At 40.0% G+C, this 20,974-nt stretch overlaps 1 protein-coding gene across 1 annotated transcript in view; it reads left to right on the top strand.

Moving 5' to 3' along the window:
- The window catches only part of crh-BP (corticotropin releasing hormone binding protein), a 60,935-nt gene that overhangs the window by 25,331 nt on the left and 14,630 nt on the right, over positions 1-20,974 (top strand). The window contains exons 2-4 of the mRNA XM_025300278.1: positions 531-624; positions 6,392-6,552; positions 10,082-10,295. Coding sequence (XP_025156063.1) covers positions 531-624; positions 6,392-6,552; positions 10,082-10,295 — 469 coding nt within the window. The remainder of the gene's footprint in view (positions 1-530; positions 625-6,391; positions 6,553-10,081; positions 10,296-20,974) is intronic.

The raw sequence follows: 20,974 nt of genomic DNA, 5'->3' as shown, positions 1-20,974 counted from the left end.
TTGTTAGAGACAACGTACACAAAAATCACAAGAACATTTTGCTTCCTATTTTTTAAAGCCGAATCGATTGGGACTAAAAAGCTTCGACCGGCTCAGTCATTGCTGAGATATGAATATCTCACCTCGTTTGAACTCGCAGTTTCGCGTAATATAGGCACGGTGTGCCTCACGCCGTTCGGGCGCAACTTCGTTGCGCTTGAACTTGGTGCGAGGCATTACCATGCCTCGTGATGAAGAAGCACATGTTGGAAAAATACTTTTTGTGTTCCACATTACGTTCACTCTTTATCACCTTTTCCACTTTTATACAAAAATGACCTTTGTTGGTTGGATGTTGTTGGGCTGGACAAATGACGAGATGTATAATCTCTAAAACTTAACAGTTACGGCATGAACTAAAGTAAACATCCAGAATCATCTATTCCCAGCGGCACTCTAGCAGTATTCCAGCAAATTAATGCAACTTCCTAATCATACAGACTTACCTTTATATGTATATGTATAATATGTCTTTTATTTATTTATTTCAGATATCAAATGACGCGGTCGCTAATATTTGGGCTTACGAAATGGGATCAAAAGTTTTATACGACGCATCTCGCGAACATTACAGAACGATTACAGGTGAGTCGTTTGAAGGGGTAATAACATCGATATTTATTTTTACGCTCCGGAGACCGAGCACGATCGATATGTTCTGTTGAGTTGTGCTGCCGACATTTAACTAGTGACTTTGCAATCACTCACGTAATGCAAAGTAGTTGTAACGTGGCTGGCTGATGAAATGAACCGGATGGAAAGGGTTGTTTAGTATCTATTACAGGGCAATTTATATGACATCCGTTTTTCTCCTTTTTGATAATTGCTGGAAAACAATTTATGTGTATAACAGAATAACTGCATTTCATATCTTTTTGTACTAATCACTAATAATTTTTTCACGAATGACAGCAACATGTAAACGATAGAAACGATGGAATGTTCGACATTTGTAAGGCTATTTAAATATATTTTTTCGGAGGCGGATTTGGTAAAAAAATCGATCGAAAATGGAAGCAACACGACGGAGAGAAGGAGGAAAGACACGAACCTTTTATTATAGTTTTTCCTTCTTTCTTAAAACCTTATTGTGTGGTAATTTGTTTTTTGAATTATGCAACTCCGATATACTAGGTGCGCAACTAAGTTTCCGGGTTTCACACATGGATGGCGCTAACGACACATGTAGTCGACATACATGTCTGAAATTGTATTTTTTTATAGCTTGGACATCTGTTAACAATAACCAGTCGTAATACCAACACATATCGCAACGCAAAAATATTTTTTCTAACAACGAAGATGTCGAGTTTTGTGCCAAATAAACAGCATTTGCGGGAAGCTTTGCTTTTCTGCTTTAATTTGAAAAAAGTGCAGCTGAAGCACGTTGTTTGCTTCAGGAGGCCTACGGCCAACACGCACCATCGAAAACTACCTGTGAAGATTGGTTTAAACGCTTCAGAAGTTGCGATTTCGACACTGAGGACAAGGAGTGCTCCGGAAGACCAAAAACAGTTGAGGACGCCGATCTGCAAGCGTTATTGGATGAAGATGATACGCAAATATAAGATCAACTTGCGGAGGCATTAAACATGACTCGCCAAGGTATTTCCAAACGTTTACATACCATGGGAAAAATTCAAAAGGAAGGAAAATGGGTGCCGCATGAGTTGACTGAGAGACAGATGGAAAATTGAAGAGCCACTTCCGAAATTTTGCTTTTGCGGCATGAAAGAAAGCGTTTCCTGCATCGAATTGTTACTGGCGATGAGAAGTGGATATATTTCGAGAATACCAAATGCAAAAAATTGTGGCTTTTACCTGGCGAAGCATCAACATCAACGGCACGGCCAAATCGCTTCGGAAAGAAGACAATGCTCTGCATTTGGTGGGATCAGAAAGGAATCGTGTACTATGAGCTGCTGAATCCGGGGGAAACTGTTAATGGGCATCGTTATCGACAACAACTGATCAATTTGAACCATGCATTGCTCGAAAAACGGCCAGAATGGGACACGAGACACGAGCGAGTGATATTGCACGACAACGCTCCGTGCCATCGCACTTCCATCATCCAGGACACCATCAAAACGCTGAAATGGGATCTAATACCACACTCGCCGTCTTCGCCAGACCTGGCCCCTTCCGATTATCACTTGTCCCGCTCGATGGCGCATGGCTTGGCTGGGCAACACTTGGCCAATTTAGAAAAAGTACAAAATTGGTTCGATGAATGGTTTCGGTCCAAAGACGCGTCGTTTATCGTCGCGGTATTCATGTATTGCCAGAGAGATGGCAAAAATGTGTAGCTAGCGAGGGACGATACTTTGAATAAACCATTTTTTGTATTTCTCTTGAAATTTTCCATTTTTCATTGATCAAAAAACCCGGAAACTTAGTTGCACACCTAGTACATATTAGAAAAAGCAACATCCACTTTATGTTTCTTCGGAAGTATCTGGGATGCCTGCTATATGTGTCTTTCGTAATCTTTATTTGGATGAGCCGATTACACGCAATCACATTAAGCCATCATAAGACATATAAAAGTAGACATGCATATGAAGCATGTGTTTTAGTTGCGGTTAACGTGCATCATGTGCACCGATATAAGCCACCGATATAATTGAAGCGTGATACGGTAATTGTGTCGCTCAGCAAATTGTGGCCCCACGTTAGCGAATGAGCTTCTGCGGCAATGGCCAAATTAGTATATTTTCCACATATTATGTACATTACGAGGGTGGTCTGATAAGTACTTAGCCTACAAAAGAAAAACGAAAATTTTGGAAAAGTGGCGATTTATTTCTCAACATAGTCTCCTTTTAGCTCGATACACTTGACCCAGCGATGCTCCAACTTCTTTAACCCGTCTGAAAAATACGTTTTCTCGAGGTCTGCAAAGTAGGCCTCCGTGGCGGCGATGACCTCCTCATTCGACTCAAATTTCTGCCCGGCGAGTGACTTTTTCAAGTTTGGAAACAAAAAGAAGTCGCACGGGGCCAAATCTGGAGAATACGGTGGATGGGGCAGCAGTTCGTAGCCCAATTCGACCAATTTGACCGTGGCGAGGGCGGAGGTGTGAACCGGTGCGTTGTCATGGTGGAAGAGCACTTTTTTCTTCGCCAAATGGGGCCGTTTTTTCTACAATTCGGCGTCGAATCGGCACAATAATTCGGCCATCACCTTTCCGGCCGATAGGACAGTCTTCGCCTTCTTCGGAGCATGTTCGCCGGGTGAAGTCCACTGTTTCGACTGTTCCTTGGTCTCTGGTGTGTACCAGTGGATCCATGTTTCGTCGACGGTCACGAAACGACGCAGAAACTCCTTCGGATTGCGCTTAAACAGCGTCAAACACTGCTCTGAAGTGGTCTCACGGTTGCGCTTGTTGTCCGGAGTGAGCAAACGCGGCACCCATCGCGCCGACAGCTTTCTCATACCCAAAATTTCATGCAGGATATGACCCACGCGGTCTTTTGAGATGCCTACTGTCTCAGCTATCTCGCGCACCTTCAATCGGCGGTCTGCCAATACGAGATCGTGGATTTTTGTCATGTTATCCTCCATGGTAGCCGTTTTCGGGGTACCTGGGCGTGGCTCATCAAAAACCGACGTGCGACCACGTTGAAACTCGTTAAACCAATTTTTGACGGTCGCCATCGAAGGAGAAGAGTCACCGTACATAGCATCCAAGCGCTCTTTGATTTCGCTGCGCGATTTCCCTTCCAAAAACAAGAATCGAATCACCGATCGATATTGCTCTTTTTCCATTTTTCTAAAATCCGCGGACACGCCCGCTTCCACACGCGGTCAAAACAAAACTACGAGTCCGATTCGGCTGAAATTTCGACAGTAGCCGTCTACGAGAATGTACTACACGATAGTAAATTTCTCTTGCGATAGTAGCGCCATCGGGCGGTGAGGCTAAGTACTTATCGGACCGCCCTCGTACATATATTGTATTCGTTTACTGTTTTTCTATGAGTATGTTTCGAACTGCGACCGCAAGCAAGTCACATTTAAATTCAAGCTCTTTTCTATTACAATCGCTTCATATAGTATTGTCAAAGTCGTTATGTGTGTTTATATGTTTGTGTATGTTTATAATTTTTAATGATAACTTATTAACTATTAGGCGAGTAATTAATTTTTTGCGACTATTCGGCAAAATTAGATATTTGCTACATTTATTAAGAATTACTTACGATTCAACTCAACATTTCTTGAATCAATTATTGACTTATCATTTATATAGTGTCCCATTTTAAAAAACGCACTTCGATAATTCTTCAACGAACTATTTTCAGTAAAAATATTTCGGACGAAAGTTGTACGATTTCAATGGGGACATAAAACAACTATACTATAATATTTTATTTACAAATGGTACTACTTTCGAGATATTCACTGATCATTACTTTTCTTAAATGGAAACCCCAGTTTTTTATTACATCGTATTTTTCTACCAATTAATTTTAACAACTTTTGTCTGAAATATTTTTTTCATTGCCTAATAGTTTTTGAGATATTTAAGAAAACTTGATAACTTTTTCAATATTTAATTCACGATATCTCACTAACTATTTGTCGGAAGAAAAAGTGGTACCAGACTTTTCTGCCCTATTTAATCTCAAGAATATATTGTTTTAATATAATAGTGCCCTGACTTTTGTTAACTTACTGATTTTTGGAAATTTCAAAATCATCAAATTAACAAAAGTCAGGGCATTATTGTAACAATATATTGGGTATTGGGTATCTTTTGAAGAAAAGTGCTGCGGAAACGTGCCATTTGCTTGTGGATGTTTACGGCGACCATGCTCCATCGGAGCCAACTTGCAGATATTGGTTCCAACGCTTCAAAAGTGGTGATTTCGATATCAACGACAAAGAACGCGATGGTGCCTCAAAAAAGTTAAAAAATGAGGAACTTGAGAAATTGATATTGATATTGATCCATATCAGACACTTGAAGAATTGTCTGCAGCATTGAATGTTGATCAATCCACCGTTGGAAAACGCCTACATGCGCTGGGAATGGTTCAGAAGGCAGGAAATTGGGTACCACACGAGTTGAAGGAAAGGGACATTGAAAGGCGCTTGGTCACGTGCGAAATGTTGCTTCAACGACAAGAAAGAAAGAGTTTTTTTTGCATCGGATCATCACTGGCGATGAAAAATGAATTCATTACGACAATCCTAAACGCAAACTAGCATGGGTGAAGCCAGGTGAACCAGGTCCATCAACGCCAAAGCGCAATATTCACGGGTCAAAGGTCATGCTCTGTATCTGGTGGGATATATGGGGTGTAGTCTACTATGAGCTGCTGAAACCGTCCGAAACTATCAATTTCCAACGTTACCAACTTCAACTAATGCGTTTCAAACAAGCTATTCAAGAAAAACGGCCGGAATGGCGCGATAGACACGAGAAGCTGATTTTGCAGCACGACAATGCTAGGCCACATGTTGATCAACCCGTCCGGACATACCTAGAAGGGGTAAAATGGGAGGTCCTACCCCACCCGCCGTATTCACCAGACATTGCCCCTTCAGACTATCATTTGTTCCGGTCGATGTAGTCGGCACTTACTGGAGAGCGCTTCACCTCATATGACAGCATACAAAAATGGGTCGATGACTGGATCGCCTCGAAAGAAATAGAATTTTTCACTGGAGGAATCCGTTTATTGCCCGAAAGATGGGCGAGGGTTGTCGCTTCAGATGGAAAATATTTTGAATAAAATCATTTAATATTTTTATATTCAAACTATGTTTTTTGTCTACATAAAAAACGATTAAAACTTATTCCCATACTCAATATTCTTGTGACCAAGTAAAGCAAAAAAGTCTAGTACCACTTTTTCTTCCGACAAATAGTTAGCGAGATATCGTGAGTTCAATATTAAAAAAGTTATCAAGTTTTCCTGAAATATCTCAAAAAATATTAAGCAAATAAAAAATGTTTCAGACAAAAGTTGTTTAAATTAATTGGTAGAAAAAGATGGTGTAATAAAAAATTGGGGTTTCCGTTTAAGAAAAGTAATGATCAGTGAATATCTCGAAAGAGGTGCTATTTATAAACAATATAGTTGTTTTATATCCCCCTTGAAATCATACAACTTTTGTCCAAATCATTTTTGCTGAAAATGCTTCGTTGAAGAATTAGAGGTGCGTTTTTTAAAATGGAGCGCCCTATAATAATTATAATATTATAAATTTATAATGATTTCCATTTTGATCTGATAATTGTTGAGAGAGAGAGAGAGAGAGAGAGAGAGAGAGAGAGAGAGAGAGAGAGAGAGAAATCTATCTTCAATTAATTTATATAATTATTGGTGTCTTGTTACAGACTGTATGTTTGTTACTTCAGAAAGTGGGCCATTCATTTATATATCGCAGTCCGACGACAAAATCGTTTGTGGTATATATTTTTTAACTGATCCAGATCGCATAGTGGAGATATATTTTCACAATTTCGACGTGCCTTGCGATCATCGTGGACTTCTGGCGGTATGTAATTGTCAGTTATCAATCTTTGTCGATTACTTAATTTTGATCTGTGATATTATAAATTAAATGTAATGTCATTCGATATTTGAAGCTTCGATGTTTCGGTAAAATCCGACATTTGAATTTAACAGTTTGAATAATTCAAAATTTCATATCTTCGAAGATTTCTCGAAACTGCTCAAAGATTTGAAATATCGAAGCTATCAACAGAACTAATTTTAAGGAAACTAACAACTTCTAACTTGTGTACACTTAATATCGTTCAAATATTCGAATGTTTAAATATTTACACTTCGAAAAATTCTATTATTGATTGAATAATAACTAGTTGATCAATTAAAAGTTAAGTTAAAAGGTTAACTTTTAACTTAATTTAATTAAGTTTAGAAAATTTTTTATTCATTTTAATATAAACTAGTTATTTTAAAATGCATTAACATTCATTTATTAACTTTTTCCTATAATTTAAAATAATTCATTAATATTATAATCATTGTAAATTATTCATAATATAGAATAAGAAAAATAGAAAAATAATATTAGTAACATTTATTTCCTCTTTCTCTAATTATTAGTACTTTTTTCTCATATAGAATCCGAGTATAAAACAATCGGTATTCTTATAAAAGGCCTTTTATAGTTATTTCATATAAATTCAAAATATGATTAAAAATTATTTATATAAAAACATATAACTATTTATTTGTATAATTAACATTTGATTTTAATATTATATTATAATTTAATATTATAATACATTAATTTAATTTCTACTTAATTTTTAATTGTCTTTATTTGATCTTAAATCTAACTAAGTTAATTTTATAAATACTTAACTTTTTAAGCTAAAGTTAGTCAAGAAAATATATTAACTTATTTATTTCTTTATTCTAATATAATAATATAATAATATAAAGTTATAACAATTTTAAGCTCTCTTTGAAGTTTTGAAATTTCGAATATAATTTATAATTTTATTATAAATTATTATTCGCTTATGTTCAGCAATAATGAAACTTGATATTTAAAAGAAATTACTTTGAGATTTCATACCACTTAAACAAATTATCTTTATGTGTACGACAATTTTGCGCGAAAATCAAATTGCGAAATTTTATCCGACTCTCGTACGTTCGCCTTGTTATTATTAGAAAACCCCTATAAGGTAAACTCGAAGTAAAATTGTACAGCGGTAGTGTATCACGTGCCATGAATATACAGGGTGCCTCATAATGTAGAATTCGTGCAGACAGAGTGGGTTAAGACAAACATAAATATCCTATACCGCTTTGCGAGATTTGCAATAATTATTGAGTTATTAACGACAGAAATTTCACGAGTTAGTGCGTGCCAAAATGGATGATTGGAGAAGCGTCGCAGCCTCTCGGGCCATAGCGCGGCGCGATCGACCTAGCAACTATTGACGGCGTGCGGCGAGACATCTCGTAGATGCGGCGAAATAAAATGAATAGCGGCCCGTTCTCTTTCCTCTCACCGCGCACCGGCAACAATTGCTGGATCGACTGGGCCGTGCTCTTGTTGAAATGGCTGTAATGCTTCTCCAATCATCTATATCGGCGCGCTCCCACTCCTTAGATTTCTGTAATTAATAATTCGATAATTATTGCGAATCTTGCAAAACGGTATAGGACTTTTATGTTTGCCTTAACCCTTTGAGCCACGTAGTTTTCAGAAAATCCGAATCACATGAAAAATTACAGGGAAAAATACAAGGATTTCTGGGATCGCTGATGACGAATCCGTTAACAGATTATCGAAATTCAAGATGGCGGACGCAAAAATTAAAAATCGCGATAATTTCGGTGACAATAGGTATTGTGGGGTTTTTGGAGTCGCCGATTACGAATCCGTTATCAGATTTTCGAAATTCAAGATGGCGGATTCAATATGACGGCCATAAATATGAAAAATCGCGATAATCTGGAACCACCATCTTGGAAAATGAATTTAGAATGTGGACCTCAGATTCGTAATCAGCGACCTCAAAAACTAACCAGAGTACAATTTTAGCTAATTTAATAAAAACCACCATCTTGGAAAATGAATTTTAGAATGTGGACCTCAGATTCGTAATCAGCGACCTCAAAAACTAACCAGAGTACAATTTTAGCTAATTTAATAAAAATCCTATGATCCGCCATCTTGAATCCGTCATTTTGGAAAATTAATTTTAGAATCTGGACTTCAGATTCACAACGGCCCAAAGGCCCCCAAATCTTGATTTCGAGCAAAAAATTCACTCATAGTTCGTGGAAAATTATTTTTTTCTGTAAAAATGTGTATTTTTTACACTTTGTTTATTGACAACTTATGCAAAACACTTCAACCTTTCATGTATGTTCTCATATCATATAAGAAGCTAAAAAACGCAAATAACAGACAAGAATCCTTCAAATATGAAATATTTCATGAAAATATGAGAATAAATAGGTGGTAAGCATACTTACCTCAAAGGGTTAACCCGCTCTATGTCTCCACGAGCAACGTTAGTTATGAGATACCCTGTATGGAAATCAACCTTCCGCAGGAGTCTATCGACGCGGAATGAATTTCGTGAATTCGATATGTATGTTTGTAGCATGCTGCGAGTGTAACTTTCTCACATTCTTCCCAGTAAATACAAAATTAATCAATGTTATCAATATAATCAAAGTTATCAATGTTATAATGTCAGCTAAATTATATGGTATGTTAAGTAACTGTTATTTTGTTATACAGGGTGTCCGGTGACTAGCTGCTAACCCGAAGTTTGAAAGTAGATTGGGTTAAGACAAACATAAAAGTCCCATATCATTTTACGAAATTTGCAATAATTATCAAGTTATTATGACAGAAATTTGAGGAGTGGGAGCGTGCCGACATAGATGATTGGAGAAACTCAGTTGCAGTTGCTTAGGCCACAGTGCAGCCCAGTTGATCCTGAAACTGTTACCGGTGCGTGGCGAGAGGAAGGACAACGCGCCACTATTCGTTGTTTTGTTCTCGCACCTACGTCTTACCGTACGCTGCCAACAGTTTTTCGGTCGACTGGGCCGCGCTGTAATCCGAGAGGCTACAACACTTCTGACTTCTCCAATCATCCATTTCAGTGCGCGCTCATTCGTCAGATTTCTGTAATTAATAACTCGATAATTATTGCGAATCTCACAAAACGGTATGGGCCATTTATGTTTGTCTTAACCCAATCTACCTTCACATTTCGGGTTGGCAGCTAATTACCGGACACTCTGTATAACAACAGCTGACAGCTGTATAACAAACAACTGTTATGTAACATACTATATGATTCAGCTGACATTGTAACATCGATGATACTTTGTGTTTACTGGGTTGTAACAACATTACAACTGTAATTTAAAGTTCGTCAATTATTTTTTCAATCCCTAATTGTACGATATCGGCTTCATTTTCCTTTCAAATCACGTTCGCGCTCTCATCGTTAACAACTTCGCATAGAGAACGGAACAACTGAGCAACGTAAGTTATTAATTGTCCGTCATTTAAACAGGTAATCGACGGCTGGGAAATGGACGGCGAAATATTCCCAAGCGAGGCCGACCATCCATTACCCATGAAAGAGAGGATAAACGAATTCTGTGGCAAGAGCAAATGGTATAAGAGGACTTTTAAAAGTTCGCAGAACGCGGCGATTCTTCAGTATAGAATACCGATGCGCGGGAAAGGCTTCGTCATATCTGCGAGATATCCGAGAAATGCGAGGCGTGAGTAAAACAAGAATTGAATGTATACACTAAAAAATATATACATACTGCACATTTAAATGAATATATACATATACACAGAGCGTATAAAAAGGACCGAGACAGCGAAATATCTCGAATATTATATAAGCAAACGAACTCACCAAGTGAAGTTCGCTTGGAATTATGCTTGTAATCTCGTCCGGATGGATATTGTCTTCTATACACGCACTCCCCAACAGTTCATATTCCAGCTAAAGCGAAAAGGGGGTGCGCCCGCCACCGCTATCCCGCGCGTTCGTGCAGGATCATCTCATTTTTCAGAACGAAACAGCAAATCGCCCAATGTGAAGACCGCGAGTGGGAAGCGCGGAAGCTGTGGGAGGGAAGGTCCATCCGGACGAGACCACAAGCATAATTCCAAGCGAACTTCACTCGGTGAGTTCGTTTGCTTATATAATTATGCTCTGTGGTCTCGTCCGGATGGATATTGTAGATGTTCAGAAGGCGATTTGCAGAGCGCAACTGACCGCAAAAGTGTATATTAAACGGAGTGTATTAAATTGTAAGGAGGCAGTCAAAAAACAAAGAAAACGTGAACTTAAGCGCGAAAGATGGAGTTCGTAAAATCCTCAAGGTGGAGGATAGGACGATTATAGAAACGAGCGAAAACTTAGGAGAAGTCTGACCAACTGGCCGCACCTTTGATTAAGTCTAAAGCTACCCCGTTCCGTGCCGCCAATGAGGTGGATGCATGACGGGTACTATGCGGTGTGAACAAATCAGTGCGGACACCGCATTCGCTAAGGCTTGTTCGCAGCCAGCGACTGATTGTTTGCGTGCCGACGGCACGATGCGAGCATACATAAAAAAGGGAATCGCCCAAGGAACTACACAGATTGTGACTTCTAAATAATGCTTAACTAAGGAGTAAATACCTAAGCACGAGTTATCTGGGAACGGAGGAAAAGGAAAGAAAGGCTGGGAATGTCCGGGCGCAGAAGTCTTGAGGTGTTCCGGGACTTTTATAATAAGTTTATCTGAAAAGATTATCTGAGAAAAGCGGAATGAGGCGAGCGTTTGCGCACGCTGACCTGTGCCAGGAGTTAGGCGCAAAGCCAACTTTCTGGATAAGAGCGACAGGAGAAGCGAGTCGGACGGATACATACGAAGGGAGTCCCAAAAGTACCTGACCTGATGTATAAATAGAGGTTGTTGTTTGAAAAGAATGACTATGGTAGAAAGTACCAACTTTATAAAGCTTAAGTTTGAAGTTTGACGACGCTACGTTGTTTAATATTTGTTTGGCAGCCATCAATAGTGAACGCTCTCAGTGAATTTGTAAACATAGAAAAAATTGATCATCGTTATATGATACAATATTTTCATTTGAAATGCCTTAGTTCAACCAATATCAAAGCGGAGCTAGATTATACTCTGGGGGAGTCTACTCCTTCGTTTACAACAGTAAAATATTGGGTGGCAGAGTTTAAACGAGGCGGTACGAGCTGCCAAGACATCGCAGTGGTCGACCAAATGAGGTGACCACGCCAGAAATGGTGAAGAAAATCCACAAAATGGTATTGGATGACCGTCGACTGAAGTGAGCGAGTTAGCAGACATGGTAGGCATTTCAAAAAGTGCTGTACATCGCATATTGACTGAAAATTTGGACATGAGAAAGCTGTGTACAAGATGGGTGCCGCGATTCTCACAATGGAACAAAAACAGTCGTAAGGATGTGTCAATCGAGTGTTTGGCGAAGTTTTACAGCAATAAAGCCGAGTTTTTGTGTCGATTCATAACGATGGATGAAACATGGGTCCATCACTTCATACCTGAGACGAAGAAACAGTCAAAACAATGGACTAAGGTGGCTTGATGGCTATTTTGAGGAGCTCGACGATTCCCACTATAAACAGGGTATCGAAGCTATTGAACATCGCTGGGAAAAGTGTATTGAGCTAAAAGGAGACTATGTAGAGAAATAAAGATATTTTTACCCAAATATTTTGTGTTTTCTTTGTTAGGTCAGGTACTTTTAGGACAACCCTCGTAGTAGCGAAGTGAGCAATAATAGGTTCTGGATTCCAGACGAAATCGCAGCGAAGGCGCAGAGGCCTGTGTACTCCCGCCCCCCATAAAAAAACGCTTAACAAGCGCATGGATACCAATCTCGCTATGTGTGATAAGAGAGACAGCGCTATGAATCGTATTGAGTGTCGAATACGAACGAACACGCGTGAATTCGCGAGCAAGAAAATTTAGAAATTGCTCTAGAGCTGGTCATAACAGAGGGACGTCAGAGGAGTGACAATAAAAACCACCAGTCTCGAAGAAGGCGAGAATACTGACGGATCGTAGCGTCCCTGAGCGAAGCGACAGTAGTTTCCGCACTAGGTGGTACCTGGCGGTCAAGGAAAGCTAGCCGGATAAGCGCCCGACGACCAGGAAAAAATGTCCGCCAAGCCGGATGACGATCCCTAAAAGGAGAATAAAGCAAATCAGGAGATGGCGTAAGGATGAGAGGCGTCCCCACAAGAAGACGATTGGATAGGGGAAACTACGCTTGAGATGGCCATGAAGAGGCGACGACGACCCTCTCTACGCGGTCGTTAATAATTTTACGAAGAACGCGCGGTAAAAGAATGAATGGAGAAAAGCTAAAAAATTTGATATCTGCCCCGGAGAATGTAAACGTGTCCACCGCCAGAGAGCTATGGTCGAGAAACCAAGAGACATAAGAGGCGGAACATTTTGCATTGATAATAGATGTAAACAGGTCTATATTAAATGGTCCAAATGTAGTCAAGATCTTCGAAAAAACGGCGTGCGACAATGGACATTCAGTGTCTGAGCTGAGGACTCGTGATTCGCTATCAGTGATGGTATTGTGAATAGAGACAGTATAAGAAGCAAAGACGAAAACATTACAGTCTTTGCATCAGGTCCAGATTTGCCGCGCTAACGATGTAAGGCGCGGGTATTGCACCGAGCCGAAACGGTTGATATACGCAATAGCTGTAGTATTGTCGACGCGGAGGAGAATGTCGCAGTTTTGAAGATCTGCAGCAAAACACTGCAAAGCATAAAAAATAGCTTTGAGTTCAAGAAAATTTATATGACGGGACCGTTCAGACGCCGACCACTAACCACGGGTATGACGCGATCCACACGATGCCCCCCAATCAGAGAGAGGTGTCCGAAAAAATTTCGCGGGCAGCGACCCCAGAACGTATGGTCTTAGCCTGACGGGGTTTAGAAAGAATAGAAAACCACCATCGGAAGTCGCGTTGTAGCTACATAACTGCCACCAGAACGCGCTAAGGTTAGAGACTTTTCACGCTCGAAATCTTTGATGTGTAAAAGGCCATATTCTACCGCAGGACAGATGGATACAAAAGAGCTTATCATGCTGGTGAAGTGTCACGTGTGCGACAGCAGGATTTCGTGAAAAAATCGAAAGATAGTGGCAATGTTGTGCATATACTAGTTGAGATTTCTTATAATTAAAGAGAAAAACCGAGCGACATAAGTAAAGACAGGGATGCAGTCAGGTTACGAAGGCAGTCGACTCTCGAAGCGCCAAAAAGAGGAAATCATCAAGATAAATAACCGAGCAAAAAACCCTGGTCGCGTAAACGGACCATGACGGGGCGTAAGAGCTTGATGAAAATATATGGCGCCATGCCCAAAATGCGATAAATTCATAAGTAACCGAACGCCACTGGAAGAGCAGGAAACAATGCGCCGTAATGGACACTAAGAGATATGTATCTTCTAAATTGAGAGTCGACAGCCACGAGTCCTGAGTCATCAACTGCACAACGGTACGCCAGTCTTCTAACTGAAAATGCGGTGACAGGTAAATATTTAATTGTTTGAGGTTTAGTAAACTCATGCCTCCCGACGCTTTCTTGACAAGGAAAAAACTCGACAAGAATTGGTCGGGGGAAGGAGAGGTGATAACTATAGCTCCCTTGGAGAGTAGACACGAAATTTTGGTATTGCAAGCCGCCACAACAATCGGAGAAAAAGTGGATTCCGATAATGATACCTGAGGTGGTGATGAAGACACGAACGGGATATCGTATCCACACCCGACACCCTGGACTTTCGAGTTGTTGGTCACCTCCTTCCACGTAGACTGAAAAACGATGATTGAGAAACGATGACTGAAACCAATCGGCTCGCAGTTCTTACATCCTCGCCGTTAACGGCGAGACCGGGAGCGGGAGCGAGGGCGAAAACCCCGGGAGCGCTTCAGCTTTGGCACGGCCCCTGACCTGCGAACCGCAGTCATTACCCGTGGAACAGAGGCTCGCAAGTTTCCTTGACGTGCTGGAAGCGGCTGAAGAGGATGGTGAGCAGCCACCGTCGAGGAGGTCATCGGCGGCTTCGAGAGGTCCCGTTCCACTTTCTCGCAGACTTGCGTAGACCTGAGGTGTTCGGCGAGTGACAAGCCAAACAGTCACTCGCGTCAATAACCGCGTAGTCAACAGCTGGTTTGCCGACAAAAGTGAGGCACGGTTTGATAAAAAAACTTGCCTGACTAATGAGAGGCGGAATCGATGGTCCGCCAAAAAATGAGTCACCTCTACTATTTTGCGAGGGCATTCTTTACAGGAGTATCTAGCGATAGGCCACGAAAATGGCGTAGGTCAGAAAATCCTGAGCCAATCGCGTTAAGACAAGCGCCAACCTGCTATTGTTCCCACGCCTGATGCTCGTCTCGTTTCAGAACGCTTAAGCGTTTCCCAAGTACTGAAACAAGCTCCTCGTTGAGCTTGGGGCGATCTAGCTGCAGAAGCTCGCCCTGAAGCTGGTACTTGGACAGTAAAGCCTAGTGTCCTCCTTCAGGCCGGAGTGAACCTCACTGCAAGTAGAGGCGAGGCTGAGTGAATTCCACGAAATTTCAGCCACGGCAGGAGGGGAGCCGAAGAGCTCATTCGCCAACTACGACGTATTCTCCTTCTCGGAGTCGTTTAGCTCCAAAGGGAGTGGAGAAAACTCGGCGAAGGAGACGGTGGCTAGCGGAGGCTGGCCCGCGAAAAAGCATGGTCAGATAGAGCAATCGAATACGTGCCTTCGGGTAACGAAGGCAACGCACCTGGTACGCCGCCCCGGTTCTCAAGAACCGGATGCTCATCTGCCTGCTAGTCCTCTGGAACGGCGATGAGAATATCGTCTGCCAGGGTTGCGCTAGCATCTTACACCGCAGAGACAGGAACATACCGGACGTCATCGACAGGCAGAGAAGTGGAAGCCCGTTGGGTCTTCATAAAAGTCAAAAATATTCTGCAGAATAGTGGTGAGGCCCGCCCGCGACGATTGAGAAGCATCGTGCGAGGAAGTGCGCGACCTGACCTCCAAATCGCACTTGCGCGAGCGATTGCCTAAGTTTCGTTCACGCGGTCTATCGTGAGAACTATGCCGACGCTTTCTGGATTGATGGCTCCTATGCTTAGAGATCCTGGAGACCAACCTGGAAAAGAGCGGATGATGAAAAAACACAGCACACACAGCACACAAAAAATGACGAACTGTGAGTTGCGCGCAACAGAAATACAATGAGATGGTCCTGTGCGAGCGCGCGGGAGAGCGGTGGCGCGCGCGCCCCCTTTTCGCTCTGGCTGGAATATGAACTGTTGGGGAGTGCGTGTACAAAAGATACTATTGGGTTGGCAACTAAATGATTGCGGATTTTGTCGACAGATGGATTTTACACTTTCTTTTGTTTCGTTAACGTGTTCAAAGTACCTAACCTATATTTTTTTCTTATTGTTTGGACTTCTACCTTTCATTTAGTACAAAAATTATATCGATTAGTTCTTTAGTTTTGTTTTTATCCCAATTTAAAAATGGAAGAACAAGACGTGCACTTCAGACATATTTTATTGTATTATTTCCGAAAAGGCAAGGACGCATCGCAAGCACACAAGAAATTATGTGCCGTATATGGGAATGAAGCCTTGAAAAAAAGACAGTGTCAAAATTGGTTTGCCAGATTTCGTTCTGGTGATTTTTCATTGAAAAATGCTCAACGATCTGGCCGTCCAGTTGAAGTCGATGAGATCCATATCAAGGCCATTATCGATTCATCGTCATAGCACAACATGTGATATTGCAGAGAAGCTCAATGTATCGCATACATGCATTGAACAAAATTGAAAAAAGCAAATTAAAAATTTTGAATTTTCATTCTTATTTAAAATCCGCAATCACTTAGTTGCCAACCCAATACTACAATATCCATCCGGACGAGACTACAGAGCATAACTAAGCATTTTAGAAGAAAATGTTTCAGACGAAAGTTATATGATTTCAAATAGGACATAAAATACTATATCATTTTATTTACAGATGGCGCCACTTTCGAGATATTTACTGATCATTACTCTTCTTAAACAAAAATCTGAATTTTTTATTATATTATCTTTTTCTACCAATTAATTTTAACAACTTTTGTCTGAAACATTTTTTTATTTGCCTAATATTTTTTTAGATATTTAAGGAAAACTTGATTATTTTTTCAACATTTAACTTGCAATATCTCGCTATTTGTCGAAAGAAAAAATAGTATTAGATTTTTTTACTCTGTTCGGTCTCAAGAATATATTGTTACAATAGCGTTCTGACTTTTGTTAATTTGATGGTTTTGAAATTTCTGAAGGTCGATAAGTTAAGAAAAGTTAAGGCATTATTAAAACATTAAAATAAGTTAATAAAAGTTAGGGCATTATTGTAACAATATATTTTTGAGATTAAATAGAGTAAAATAGTCTAGTACTATTTTTCATTTCGACAAATAGTTAGTGAAATATCGTAAGTTAAATGTTGAAAAAGTTATCAAATTTTCCTTAAGTATCTCAACGTCGCTATAATATTGTAACATTGTTACAACGTTGTAACAATGTTGCTGCAACTTTCTATGTTGCATGGGAATGCTACTTTCCGACATGCAGACATTTCGAAAAATAGATAGGAATACTTCTATCGGGTTGGCAACAAAATCATGTCGTTTTCCACGGGTAGATAGCTGTATTTCTTATTAAATGTCACTAAGTTCACTCCAAATCCTATAACCTTTATATCATTTGACATTTTATGCTTCTTTAAAAAAAAAAAATGCATCATTCGGTAAAGAATAACCTATTTGACATTAACTTAAAAATTAAAACGAGCATTCTCACCATATGCATATTTTACGTTTTTATTTCCAAAAAGGAAAAAATGCTGTGCAAACCCGTCAAAAGTTATGTACTGTATTGTGAGGAATCCTTAACAGAACACCAGCGTTGTGTCAGTGTTGGTTTGCTCGTCTTCGTCCAGGAAATCTTTTAGTGAAGGATGCATCATTATCAGGCCAGTCAATTGAGGTCAATGGCGAAAAAATAAAAGTATTGCTTGAATCCAAACACCATTATACGACACGGGAAATCACTGAGAAGCTAAATACATATGAGCATCACATTTGAGCATATCACATACCAGCATTGAAAACCATTTAACCCTTTCGTGCCTAGTGGAATATATATGTCCCAGAATTTTAAAAATTCATATCTCCCATAAAAATAGCGACTTCTTGAACTGATTTTAAAGAGGAAAGATAGAACTCTTCACACAAAAATCAACACCCTTGTTAGTTTCATGCTCCAATCTGTATATCTCGTCAAATACTCGTAAAATAGGTAAAAGTGAAAAATATATACAGTTTGGATGGTTATAAGTTTACAACTCGAAGTGTGAAGTTAGATTGGGTTAAGACAAACATAAAAGTCCCATACCGTTTTGCGAGATTCGCAATAATTATCGAGTTATTAATGATAGAAATCTGAGGAGTGGGAGCGCGCCGACATAAATGATTGGAGAAGCGTTGCAGCTGCTCATGCTAATGTTTTTCCTTTCTGAAGATAATCAATGAAAATAATCCCACGCGCATCTTAAAAAACTGACACCATGACCTTGCCAGCAGATGGAACTGTCTTCGCCTTCTTTGGAGCCGATTTTCCCCTTTCAGTCCATTGTTTTGACTGTTCCTTCGTCTCAGGTGTGAAGTGATGGACTCATGTTTCATCCATCGTTATGAATCGACGCAAAACTCAGCTTTATTGCTGTGAAACTTCGCCAAACACTCGATTGAAACATCCTCACGAAGCTGCTTTTGTTCCATTGTGAGTAATCGCGGCACCCATCTTGCGCACAGCTTTCTCATGTCCAAATATTCAGTCAATATGCGATGTACAGCACTTTTTGAAATGCCTACCATGTCTGATAACTCAAGCACTTTCAGTCGACGGTCATCCAATATCATTTTGTGGATTTTCTTCACTATTTCTGGCGTGGTCACCTCATTTGGTAGACCACTGCGATGTTCGTCTTGGCAGTTCGTACGGCCTCGTTTAAACTCTGCCACCCAATATTTTACTGTTGTAAACGAAAGAGCAGACTCCTCTAGAGTAGAATCTAGCTCCGCTTTGATATTGGTTGGACTGAGGCCTTTCAAATGAAAGTATTGTATCATATAATGATGACGAATTTTTTCCATGTTTACAAATTCACTGAGAGCGTTCACTATTGGTGGCTGCCAAACAAATACTAAACATATCGTCGTCAAACTTCAAACTTAAGCTTTATAAGGTTGATATTTTCTACCATATTTGTTCTTTTCAAACAACAACTGCCATCTATACGTCAGATCGAGTATTTCTGGGACTATCCTCATAGGTGTGTGAATTAATTTGGTCCATCTAGCAGTAATTGCTGTACTATGAAATTTTCTAACCTCTAATGTCTGCAAAAGGCTTTATTTTTTAGTTTTAATATCTGGCAATAGTATTCAGTTGATAAACGTTTGGGTTTGTAACAATAACATCGTGTTTATTTGATTCGAAAATGTCGAAATTCGAGTCAAAAAAGCATAATTTCCGGGAAGTTCTCATTTTCTGTTTTCATTTGAAGAAAATAGCCGCTGAAGCTCATCGAATGCTCGTAGAAGCTTATAGTGAAAGTGCTCCCACCGATAAATCATACAGAGAATGGTTTCGACGTTTCAAAAGTGACGATTTCAGTGTTGATGACAAATCTCGTCCAGGTAAGCCGAAGAAGTTCGAGGACGAGGAATTGCAGGCGCTAATTGATGAAAATCCGTGTCAATCGCAACATGAGCTCGCACAATTGTTGAATGTTGATTGGTCAACAATTTCTGTGCGTTTGGCAGCCATGGGAAAGATTTACAAAGAAGGAAGATAGGTGTCATTCGAAAGAATTGAAAGAAAGAGATATCGAGAGGCGAAAAGCCATGTCTGAAATCTTGTTTGCCAGGCAGAAAAGAGAAGGTTTTTTGTATCGTATTGTGACTGGAGACGAAAAGTGGATATATTTCGATAATCCCAAACGAAGGAATTCCATTAGCGACCCAGGAAAACCATCCACATCGATACCAAAGCGGAATATTCATGGCAAGAAAGTAATATTCTGTATATGATATCATGTGTATCATGAACTATTAAAACAGAGCCAAACCATCATTGCCGAACTTTACCAAAAACAATTGATTCGTTTAAACAACGCATTGAAGAATAAGCGGCCGGAATATGCAGAGACACGACAAAGTGATCTTCCAGCACGATAACGCTCGGCCACATGTTGGAAAGATTGTGAAGACCACTTTGGAAGCACTTGATTGGAACGTTTTACCTCACCCGCCGTATTCACTAGACATTGCTCCATCCGATCATCACTTGTTCAGATCGATGGTACACGGGCTTTCGGACAAGCACTTCAAGAATTATGAAGAAATAGAGGAATGGCTCAATGAATGGATCGCTTCGAAGGATGAGTCGTTTTTCTGTCACGGAATGCAACAATTGCCAGACAGATGGGAAAACATAATAGCAAGCGATGGCAAATACTTTGATTTGATTGAGTGTACTTTTTCATGTTTTTTTCATACTAAAGTCCTTTTTTGGAAGAAAAACGGACCAAATTAATTCACACACTTAATATAATAGTGTATACAGGGTATCAGATAATTAACTGCCAACCCGAAGTATGAAGGTAGATTGGGTTAAGACAAACATAAAAGTTCCATGCCGTTTTGCGAGATTCGCAACAATTATCGAGTTATTAATGACAGAAATCTGAGGAGTGGGAGCGCGCCGACATAAATGATTGGAGAAGCGTTGCAGCTGCTTAGGCCGCAGCGCGGCCCAATCGATCCAGAAGTTATTGTCGGTGCGCGGCAAGGGGAAGGACAACGCGCCGCTATTCGTTGTTTTATCCCGCTACACCTACGTCTCTGTAATCCAAGAGACTACGACGCTTCTCTAATCATCCATCTCAGCGCGCGCTTATTCATCACATTTCTGTAATTAATAACTCGATAATTATTGCGAATCTCGCAAAACGGTATGGGACTTTTATGTTTGTCTTAACCCAATCTATCTTCACATTTCGGGTTGGCAGCTAATTACCGGGCATCCTGTATAGGATGTCCCAGAATAATTTTACTGAGCTCATGGAGACATAGACCTAATTAAGATAAACGTAAAAGTCCCATACTTCTTTGCGATATTCGCAATAATTATCGAGTTATTAATTTACTAATAATTAATTTACTAATAATTACTAATAATTACAGAAATCTGATGAGTGAACGCTCCACGAGATGTATCATTAGAGAAGCGTTGCAGCCATCC

The sequence above is a fragment of the Harpegnathos saltator genome, unplaced genomic scaffold (genome assembly GCF_003227715.2).
Source record: "Harpegnathos saltator strain DR-91 unplaced genomic scaffold, Hsal_v8.6 scaffold344, whole genome shotgun sequence".
In the NCBI taxonomy this organism is placed as follows: Eukaryota; Metazoa; Arthropoda; class Insecta; order Hymenoptera; family Formicidae; genus Harpegnathos; species Harpegnathos saltator.
The sequence above is the reverse complement of the archived record's forward strand: the minus strand, read 5'-3'. Positions and strand labels throughout refer to the sequence as shown.